This window comes from Pungitius pungitius, chromosome 21 (assembly GCF_949316345.1).
Source record: "Pungitius pungitius chromosome 21, fPunPun2.1, whole genome shotgun sequence".
Lineage (NCBI taxonomy): Eukaryota > Metazoa > Chordata > Actinopteri > Perciformes > Gasterosteidae > Pungitius > Pungitius pungitius.
The window spans coordinates 3,513,911-3,525,367 of record NC_084920.1 but is presented as its reverse complement, the minus strand read 5'-3'; the positions used below and the strand labels follow the sequence as shown (position 1 = coordinate 3,525,367).

At 39.1% G+C, this 11,457-nt stretch overlaps 1 protein-coding gene and 1 long non-coding RNA gene across 2 annotated transcripts; both read left to right on the top strand.

The window, feature by feature from the left end:
• Positions 1-287: 287 nt before the first annotated feature.
• LOC119213198 (mucin-13-like) lies at positions 288-5,960 on the top strand (the record flags this gene model as incomplete). Its single annotated transcript, XM_062560230.1, has 16 exons — positions 288-567; positions 722-778; positions 895-960; positions 1,116-1,175; positions 1,292-1,357; positions 1,513-1,590; positions 1,711-1,833; positions 2,254-2,363; positions 2,590-2,660; positions 2,770-2,939; positions 3,309-3,437; positions 3,556-3,601; positions 3,740-3,777; positions 4,303-4,390; positions 4,645-5,758; positions 5,919-5,960. Coding segments are annotated over 16 exons (2,538 nt in total), but the record flags the coding sequence as incomplete, so codon positions are not given.
• A 4,412-nt stretch (positions 5,961-10,372) lies between these two features.
• On the top strand, positions 10,373-11,201 carry LOC119212713 (uncharacterized). The gene is made up of 3 exons (XR_009942867.1): positions 10,373-10,593; positions 10,707-10,829; positions 11,099-11,201. It is a non-coding gene; the product is annotated as an uncharacterized LOC119212713 (long non-coding RNA).
• The last annotated feature ends 256 nt before the right edge of the window (positions 11,202-11,457 follow it).

Here is an 11,457-nt window from a genome sequence, read left to right as displayed (position 1 = left end):
CTGTAGAATCTACAACAACAGGTGTGGCGACTACAACCCTGGAACCTTCAGCAACAGTGTCAGCGACTACAACTGTAGAACCTACAACGACAGGGGCATTGACAACAACTGTAGAATATACAACCACAGATGCAGCAACTACAACTGTAGAACCTTCAACAACAGGTGTGGCGACTACAACCCTAGAACCTTCAACAACAAGTGCAGCAACTACAACTGTAGAATCTACAACAACAGGTGTGGCGACTACAACCCTAGAACCTTCAACCGCAGATGCAGCAACTACAACTGTAGAATCTACAACAACAGGTGTGGCGACTACAACCCTAGAACCTTCAACAACAGGTGTGGCGACTACAACCCTAGAACCTTCAACCACAGATGCAGCAACTACAACTGTAGAATCTACAACAACAGGTGTGGCGACTACAACCCTGGAACCTTCAGCAACAGGTGCAGCGACTACAACTGTAGAACCTACAACGACGGGGGCATTGACAACAACTGTAGAATATACAACCACAGATGCAGCAACTACAACTGTAGAATCTACAACAAAGCCTCCAGGTTATTTCATGTTTTAAAACTCTTTTATTCTTCCATTTCAATAAATGCATTGTTTTTAGATGCTACCACAATGCTCATATTTTTTTGCAATTGATGTCTTACTTCTACAGCTGTAGAATCTATAACAACAACAAGTTTATTTCCATTGTTTAAGATTCAACAACAGCTCCGGATAGTTCAACCACAACATCGACAACCACAAAGCCTCCAGGTTATTTCATATTTTAAATTTTTTTTATTCTTCCGTTTCAATAATGGCATTGTTTTTAGATGCTACCACAATGCTCATATTTTTTTGCAATTGATGTCTTTCTTCTACGGCTGTAGAACCTATAACAACAACAACAGCTACGGATAGTTCAACCACAACACCGACAACCACAAAGCCTCCAGGTTATTTAATATTTTAAAACCCTTTTTGTTCTTCTGTTTCAATAATTTCATTGTTTTTTGGTGCTACCACAATGCTCATATTTCTTTGTAATTGATGTCTGACTACTACAGCTGTAGAACCTATATCAACAACAAGTTTATTTCCATTGTTTAAGTTTCAACAACAACAGCTCCGGATAGTTCAACCACAACATCGACAACCACAAAGCCTCCAGGTTATTTCATATTTTAAATTTTTTTTATTCTTCCGTTTCAATAATTGCATTGTTTTTAGATGCTACCACAATGCTCATATTTTTTTGCAATTGATGTCTTTCTTCTACGGCTGTAGAACCTATAACAACAACAACAGCTACGGATAGTTCAACCACAACACCGACAACCACAAAGCCTCCAGGTTATTTAATATTTTAAAACCCTTTTTGTTCTTCTGTTTCAATAATTTCATTGTTTTTTGGTGCTACCACAATGCTCATATTTCTTTGTAATTGATGTCTGACTACTACAGCTGTAGAACCTATAACAACAACAGGTGTATTTCCACTGTTCAAGATTCAACAACGACAGCTCCAGAAGCTTCACCTACAACACCGAAACCTGCTACCGTTTCTACAACCATAAAGCCTCCAGGTAATTTCATCTTTTAAAACGTAACTTTCTTCTGTTTTAATAATTTCATTTGTTTTAGATACTACCGCAATGCTTATATTGTTGTGTGTGATCAATGTTCTTCTGTGTTTCACCATAAAGGACCCTGTGATGGAAAACCATGCTTGGATGGAAGCACCTGTCACCCTCGTTATGATCAAACCTTTGAATGCTTGTGTTTGGCTGGTGATAACTATGATTATGACACCAAAGAATGTCAGAGTGGTAAGGTTTTGTCTTTAGCTGTATTTCATGGTCAGAAAGTGATATTATGGAATTACCACGCCAAATTGTTGGCCTGTTTGTGTCTGTGGTATTCAAAATAACCTTGTTACACGAGAGTTGTGTTGCTGGTACTGATTATATAATTTTTTTTTAAATAATCCGCAAAACAAAACCCTATGAAAAACATCTGGTTTGGGAATATATCTTGGACTCAAACTGCATCCCATCGTTATGTTGCGTTGCCAGGCAAGCAGATAGAGAATGTTGCTGCAGCTGTCTTAAGTGTAGCTGTTATGAATTTTACAAATATGAGAGTGGTTTTGTACTTGATGTATAATCATGAACATGAAAGGGAGTTTTACCAAATCTTGAATTATTTGTTAAATGAACAACATCTGACATTATATTTTCCTTTTTAAGGCAAAGTTTTCCCTGGACAACTAAACCTGCCTAGCATCACATACGAACCGGAAATGGCCGACAAGTCATCACAAAAATTTCAAAACGCTGCCAAAAAGATTAACGGGGAGGTACGCTCTAAATTCTAATATGTGACTTTTTTGGGGCAGTAATGAAGAACCACCAGATGTTAAAACATATTTACTTGAAATGATTAACAATGATTAACTATTGATAAAAAAACTACTAGTAAGCTGCCTCACAATTTTCATAAAAATGCAGTAGTTACATTGATCTAAAGGGGCTATAAATTCCTAATCCCAAACCAAAATTGTATAATTTTCTCCTAAAATACAGATTCACAACATTTTCAAGGATGATGATTCTTTCTCCAGCTCGACAGTGCTGGAAATCAGTCCGGGTCCAGTGTAAGTCCCTAAGTTTTCACTGTGCCTCTGTCACAGCACACCTACGTGCATATTGCACTTAATAATTGCAAAATGTAGTGATAATTGAGTGGGGTTTTCTTCTCTTTAGGCCGTCAAAAAAAAGTCAAGTTAGGTCAATGTCAGCGAAGAATAAAGCCATAGCAACTGTTGAGATCATCTTCAAGAAAAGTGCTGACATCAACGGAACACAAGTTCTAGATAAGATGTTAGCCGCCAGCAACTGTAGTGGTTGCTTACTGGATGGTGCAGTTTTTGATCGTAAGTTCATAAAAGATATCTTGTTTGATGTATGAATTTGCTTTAAATACAAATAAGATTAGCTTTACTTCAAAATGCTGATTTGTAAATCTCTGTATGGTTTTCTGTACTGTTTGTTTTTAATTTAAGGTATTTTTAACGGACATCATGGCCAATTAATATTTAATAAGTTGTGAGCCACTGTGATTACATATACATGCCGTGGCCTTTTACCATTGTACATAAAGTGGTTAGGGTGTATCATTCAGCAGATTATGTTTCACTGATAATGAAATCCGATTCATATCTGTTCAAAACCTGTTGTTATTTTTCCATACTTATTTCACTTAGCTGAACTGAATTTACCTTCTTTTTATCCCTGACCTTTAGCCAAAACCTTGTGTTCTTTGGATCCTTGTGATACGAATACTACACAATGCAATGGGATAGATGGAGGTTTTACTTGCACCTGTTCGGAACATTTCATTAAGACAGTCCTCAGTGACAGGTTGTGCATAGGTAAGGACATTTTGTTTGTCTAAAACAGTTAGTGTGTTTGTATATGTGTGTTTGTGTCTATTATAATAACATTGTTCATTTAAAGCGCCAACGATTTCATCCTTTTCTGCTTTTGCAGCCTGTCCTAGTGGTTCAAAAGCTAAAGACTCCAACGAATGTGTACCGTGAGTCTTTAAATTTCCCATCATGTGTATCTGGTTAGTTAAGGGAAAATATAAGAGGCAAAGTAGATATGACCTCTGGCGATAAAAAGCTTGATAGTAAATTAAACCATTAAATTAATTGTTCTTCCTCTCTTTTAGTTGTCCCTTCGGGCGTTCTGGTTTTAACTGCGAGGAAAGTGAGTATACAATGTGCATATTTTTAAAAGTTAAGGCAAAACCGTCTTAGGGAAATCCCCATATGACATAAATTCAGTATTGTATAGTTACAAATTCACATAAAACAATAAAACGTAAGTGATGGTGAGGTGGCCAATTATATTATTCCAATCAGTAAGATTCCTTCCCTAACCCATGTTCATATGCAGCTCATGGCAAGTGCAACACATTGTATGTACTATGGAAACATAATGGTTGCAATACACTTTTTCAACACATTCGATATAAGAACATTTACTGCTCCATGTCCAGTGGTGTTTGCATATAGTCCTTCTCTATGGCAACTGTATTTGCTGTTACATCATTGAAATAATAACAGAAGGCGAGGCATTTGTTTTAAAAGCCTTCTGTGATATTTCAAAATACTTGCTAAATTAAAATTTAGCAAGTTTCATACGATAAGTGAAACACCTTATCAAGTTTGAGAGGACCAATTTCGATAACGTACCCTTCTTATTGATGCTCTTCTCGTTGTGTTTTGTCAGCCTGGAAGCTAACTTTGGTCATTGTCGGCTCCGTGCTTGGGAGCCTGCTGCTGATCGCGCTCATTCTTCTGCCTGTATTGACACTCAAGTGAGTTCATCTTTTCACTCAGCCATTCACTATTGCCTGTGCCATTTCTTTATCATGTTTCCGTCTGTACACATTAACTTGTTAACCTGTTATGTAGCCCGTCAAATGAACAATGAACTGTATTTTATTGCAACAGGATTGGCTGGTGTTTAACTTGCTGTTTTATTTTAGACATTAAACATTTAGCAAATAATGTCATTGAAAAGATACAGATGCAGTAACAGAGTTATGTCAACGTTGTATCGTCTTGTTAGAGCCTCAAAGAAGATGTCCAAGAAGGAGAAAAGTGGAGACCTGGGGCTATCCTTCAGCCACATTCCTACCAAGCAATCAGTGGTTAACGGCAGTTCAGCTCCAAGGCAACCTGCCCTGTACGGTGGGCCGGCCGACAGGATGTCAGGCTCGGCTAATGCCGGGGAGAATCGGATCCCAAGGGCCACAACCACAAACAGTTGGGAAAAAAGAGCCAACCTGGAGCGGACCCAGACCAGCAGACAACCTGCCCCGTACAGTGGGCAGGTTGTCTGCACCTGCTCCAACAGGATGTTAGGCTCGGCTAATGCCGGGGTGCCTCAGATCCCAAGGGCCACAGCCACAAACAGTTGGGAAAAAAGAGCCAACCTGGAGCGGACCCAGACCAGCAGACACCCTGCCCCGTACAGTGGGCAGGTTGTCTGCACCTGCTCCAACAGGATGTTAGGCTCGGCTGATGCCGGGGTGCCTCAGATCCCAAGGGCCACAGCCACAAACAGTTGGGAAAAAAGAGCCAACCTGGAGCAGACCCAGACCAGCAGACAACCTGTCCCGTACAGTGGGCCGGCCAACAGGATGTTGGGCTCGGCTAATGCCGGGGTGCCTCAGATCCCAAGGGCCACAGCCACAAACAGTTGGGAAAAAAGAGCCAACCTGGAGCAGACCCAGACCAGCAGACAACCTGTCCCGTACAGTGGGCCGGCCAACAGGATGTTGGGCTCGGCTAATGCCGGGGTGCCTCAGATCCCAAGGGCCACAGCCACAAACAGTTGGGAAAAAAGAGCCAACCTGGAGCAGACCCAGACCAGCAGACAACCTGTCCCGTACAGTGGGCCGGCCAACAGGATGTTGGGCTCGGCTAATGCCGGGGTGCCTCAGATCCCAAGGGCCACAGCCACAAACAGTTGGGAAAAAAGAGCCAACCTGGAGCGGACCCAGACCAGCCGACAACCGGTCCCGTACAGTGGGCCGGCCAACAGGATGTTGGGCTCAGCTATTGCCGGGGTGCCTCAGATCCCAAGGGCCACAGCCACAAACAGTTGGGAAAAAAGAGCCAATATGGAGATGACTCCGACCAGCAGCAGACAAAACTTGGTTCCAGTGGGGAGGAACTCGGTCAGTATGCACGAAGAGAAGGAAATGTTGAGATTAGAAAAAAGGTTTTAATAGATGGAGCATAAATTAGAATTTTGAGCAGAAAATAAATGAAAGGATCTGGGATGTTTGGTATTGCAATTCTCTGATGAATCAACCTCGCATCGACCCGTACAATCAGCGCCATGGATACAGCAACCCTTACTACATGCACGACAACTGAAGACGGCTTTAATTAACAGGGCTTTCCTGGCGAAGGTTTATCCTACATTAACCTAAATCCAATTTTATTGGAATCACCTGAGAATAGATGGCTAAATACTACAAATGCACTATGATGGTGAGAGTTTTGGAAACAGAAGCGAAATGGTCAAGAGGGTCTTGTGCAATTGCGGAACAACCAATCATAAACTGTCATATTATCATTACTATTCCTGTCCTTTGTTAAAGTTAAGGATATGAGATTCACCAATTGTATTTTCACAGTCTTTTATTCTATATTTTCAATGTCGATCAATTTAAATATTACTCTCTTAAGACTTTTTAAGTATTAAATAACTTTGAAAAGAAGATTATGTTTACAGGTAATACTTTTGTTGTAATATGTGTTATGTTAATGATGAATCACAATATTTGGTTGTACTCTCTTCTCTCAGTAATTCCTCCAAATTACGACATTTTATATCCCTGCATATATCTTACAATATTATTGTAGCGACAATTTACCATCTTGTCACTAGTAGAGGTGTTTTGTAGGGCTATCTGACGCGTGGTTCCAAATGAATCCAGTTCCAGTCCACTACTGCATTTTATCTTCTTTATTTTTTGCTCAGTTCTGATGCTCAAACATGTTACAATCCATAGTTCTGATGCACCATGACTCTTGATCCTCACCCTTGATCCTCACGGTCAAAAACTGTTTGCTTCCCCAACACCCCTATTCCCTTGCTCTCTGATTATCTATATACACACCTTAAACCCAACACCTGGCTTCCCTTGCTCCCTGATTATCTACATACACCTTAAACCCATACTCCACCCAGTGTTCTCCAGTGGAACTACAACAGTCAAAAAGAGAGCATAATGGCTCTTACAATTATAATAGACACAATTATACAATAACTTGAGTAAAATGTTTACATAAAATTAATTGTCGTTATATGTTGTATTCTTTGTGTTTTTTTAACAAAATTCATGCCACAAAAATTCAACAACAATAAAATAAAAAGCAATATATAGAAATAGTTATTTATTGGAATGTATTAATTTGTCTCTATCACTTACATCTATATGAAATTAACCACAACGTGTTTAAAAAAGAATTACATTAAAGTCATTTAAAATGAATGGCATTCCACTCCTCCTTTTTTACATTGATTTTTCTTCTTTTTGTGTTGGTCTAAAAGCGCCATCTAGTTGACCACAGATATCCAAATGAATGTGAAAGTATATATTATCAATCCTAAAGACAGTGGCATAACTCTTATTTACAGCCCATTTTAATTTTGTCTTTCTTTTATCATTTTTTGGGATGGTCCTCGGAATGCGCTTATCAATTACAAGTGGGACAATTTGTTATTTGTAGCGTCAGTGCAAAACACTCTTTTTCTATAGCCACTGGAGGGCGCCAGAGTTAAACCAACAAAGGAGAATAATCCCAGTGGGATGCGACATGATTTGGGGTTTTCTTCAGTTACTTTTTTGATGATATATTGTCCAAAATAAGGCAAAGGGCTATAAAGAAATAGAAATTATTTCTCAGTGATATGAAACAACAATGAACTACTTGAATTGCTGAAATGCCCGTTGCCAGAGTGGACGAGAACATGTTAATAAACTTTAACTCTATCTTGTCACAAGGTCACACATCATAATATTCAATAAAGAAGCTGGGAGAGCCTGCTAATATTTGGTCTGTCAGATAACCGCAGCTATGAAAACATCTAAAAATGTGGCATCCATTAGGACCACGGGCCTATGCCTCTGCATAAAGAATTTTGCTATTTTTATTTATATTTATACTATAAATTAAAGACAACACATTACTGAAACCCTGTTTTACAGAATATATGTGTTTTCTTTTTACTATATTTACTTGCTGTGAGTGCAACATGCTGATATTCATACTTTTTTGGAGCTCTTTCTAGGTTGTGGAGAACTAATAGAAGGATAAAACTCTACTGCTATTAATAGTATATTAACACATATTTCACCTAAAGAACTTGTTAACTCCCGCCGAAGTGTTGCCCAAAAGATGTTGTTACATTTTCCTGCTGATGTAGACAACATACCAACAGGTAAAAGTTAATCTTAGATGAACTTTATGTAACGGAGCCAGCCATATAAAGCTGTATTCCTCCATGTCACATTATTGGTCTGCTGGTTGCTGGACGTTGTACATCTCCATTCCAAAGACAGTACCTCGTTTACACAGTCAGATTCAGCATGAGTGTACTCGCTGTGTCCAACTGACACCAACGTTAAATGATGGGCCTTAAAGGTCTTCAACTTCTGTCTCTTCTACTGCTGTCCCAAGGGATTCAACTTTCTCAAGGTATGTGTGTTCTTTTGAATTTACATCAATGTGTTCTTTAGTCACAAACATTAATGAAAGAAGAACACAAATGCTCAACAATCGTTGTGTTACTAAAGTCTTATTTGCACCAAGATATTAAGTTTCAAGTTATTTCATCTTTTACTATTATGGTAATAAATGGACATTTGCACTAATTTGAAATGTTATGTAGTTTGACATCCGCAGAAATTATTTCATAAATAAATCATACTACTAGCTGTTTTATAAAAAATGTGTACAGCAAATTTAAATATTCTGTAAAGTATATTAATGAATCTTATTATTGCCTTAGCATGATTTTTGGTAGTTCCGAATTTACAATAAAAAATACTAAATAATTTTGAGCTCCTTTCAAAATGGGTCTTAATAGAATACTGAACTATTGTGAATGCACAAATGATACAAAGTACATTTCTCTCTGCTGTTTCAGACTTAAATTACATATTTAAAATGATGATAGTATACTTCAAGGTTTGTACGGTTCAATCATGTTGTAGAATTAACAACCCTTTATAATGGCTGGATCACATGTTTACAGTTTTTCTCAAATGCTAAAACACATTTCACAAACGTTTCCTCCATGTTCCCCAATGTCTAAACACAACATCCTTTTCTAAAGCTACATAAACACAACCACACCTTCCCACTTCAAAACTCAAACTTTCACACCAAAAGAGCAGCTCGAAGCTTTCAAAAATGTAAACATTATACACATCATTACACACTACAGCAAAACAATTGAAAACACAATGCTCAATTTGTGAGAAGGTTCTTTGTTTCATAACTGCCAATGCATATTTTTAGAAACTTTACAGTAATGGATCTTCTTAGATCTCTGCAGAGGATTACAGTAAGCATTTAGATTTGTGAGTTTCATATGAAGAGTATAAGTCTATAGTAAATTCTGCATGTACAATACTGTAACACAGCTCAATGCAAAGACAGAATCTATTGGACACAATACTCTTGAAAACATGATCAGGACAGGACTAGCCGTTCAAAGGACTTCATGACTGCAGAGGTCAGGGCGACGGGCCTGCAGTCATTCAGTCCTGTGATCCTGGGCTTCTTGGGAACAGGGATGATGGTGGAGGCCTTGAAGCATATCAACATGGATGTATACTTTTGCACATACTCGTAACGAAGGTCTTTGTGTCGCGCAGAGTTGCGCTCAAAGGGAACCCTATAGACCTGTTTCTTCCGCATCTTTTGGCGCCGGAGAACTCGGTCTATTGTGGCCAAGCTGACATCATCAATGCTCTCAAAGTTGACATTATCGGCAATGACTTTGTCTCTGATCTCCCGGAGTCTGATGAGGGATGGACTCTTAGTCCTGCTTTAGCCAGTCATGCCATGGACAATGACATGGTCAATGACTGCTCGCATCTCGTCCCTAATGATGGTGCGAGGTTGTCTTGCTCTCCCTCCTGGACCTTCTTCTCTCCCTTGTTGGCCTCCTCCTCTTCCTCGTTGGCCTGCTCCTCTTCTTCCATGGCCAGCTCTTCTTCCTCCTCTGACTCGAATTCGTCTTCCCCTGACTCTGCCTTCATCCATTGTGTTTGTTCGGAATCTTCAGCAAACTGTGCACTCTGAACTTGCTTTTATTCATGTGGTCACAGCATTAGCAACAAGTGTCTTCAATTTTGAGTCGTTGTGTGTAATGAATGACGCCAGGTGTGTTCATTGTGTTTAAATATTGCTGACTGTGGCAAGCATTTTGCATCACATGAGCTTTCATTTGAGAATATGAGCAGAGTTCTTTTGCAACTTGTGTTTTAGCAAGGGAAAATGTGTTAAGATTTATGAGAACGGAGGATTGTGTTTTGTGAATTGTGTCTTCATGTGAAATGTGTTTATGGTATTGGAAAATGATGGCTAGATTTGGTAAATGTGTTTAGACAACTGGTCATTTGGTTTAGAGGATTGGCTTTTGTGTTTTAGCATTTGAGAAAAACTGTAAAAGTGTCTACAGCTCTCATAAACATGACAACTCATTGGTCAGGAAATTGTAAAAAGCGTTTTTTATTTAAGTGACCTGGACATCTGACATTTTATCTTAAAATATAAAATGTCCTAAGACTTACATAAAAATGAAACCATTAATGATTACAGATGTTTTAAATTACCGTAACTCCATCGCGCGCGCATGTGTGTGTGGTTGTGTGTACAGGAAGTTGTGATAGTGGGGGGTTCCAGTGCACCAGTGGACAATGCATCAACAACGCTTGGAGATGTGATGGGACTAAAGACTGCACAGATGACTCAGATGAGCTGAACTGTCGTGAGTATTACACCCGATCACTGGAAACACAGAAGGGGAAGATAAAGCAAATGACTCCACACTGTATTATTATTCCTGTGTTTACTATTCAATTGTGTTGTCCTTTTTGGCAGCGACTTCATCATGCACCTCGCAGGAATTTAAGTGTGTGACGAGCGGTGAATGCATCTCTCTGGGATTCGTCTGTGATGGAGAGGAAGACTGCGTCGATGGTTCAGATGAAAAAAGAACCTGTGGTATGCAAAATGGATTGTTTATTTGCTTTTGGCTGTCGTTAACAATGAAAGACTCCCAAAAAGGTATGAGTCATGAAAAGACAAAGCAGTAAACAGCTAAAGGGACCATTGCAGAAGTAAGGAAGGATGGAAGTAAGGAAGAGTAAGGAAATGACCTTGAAAAACACATTTGACTTACACCAGCAAACTGCCCGTTAAGAATTGAGAGTCTACTTTCCCTTTTAACGTTGCATTTTAAAACAATTCTCACTTGAACGCTCTCGGTTCAGGTGGACGGACGTGCAGCCCAGACCAGTACACCTGCCAAGAGGGCCAATGTGTCCCGGGAAAATACAGGTGTGACCACGTGAAGGACTGCGTAGACAACTCCGATGAAAAAAACTGCAGTAAGACATTTAAATCTTCAATGAACCTTAGATGTCAGTGAAAGATTCAATAGACTGATGTTTTGTCAGGTTGTTTTTTAATTCTCTTATCTGTAAATATATATATATATATATATATATTTTTCATTTGCATCATTGGGCGGGAAATATGTTACAATTTTAATAAACATAATGCAAATTATTTGCAGACTATCCCCGTTGCACTGAGAAGACTTGTGCCAACGGGGCCTGTTACAACCACT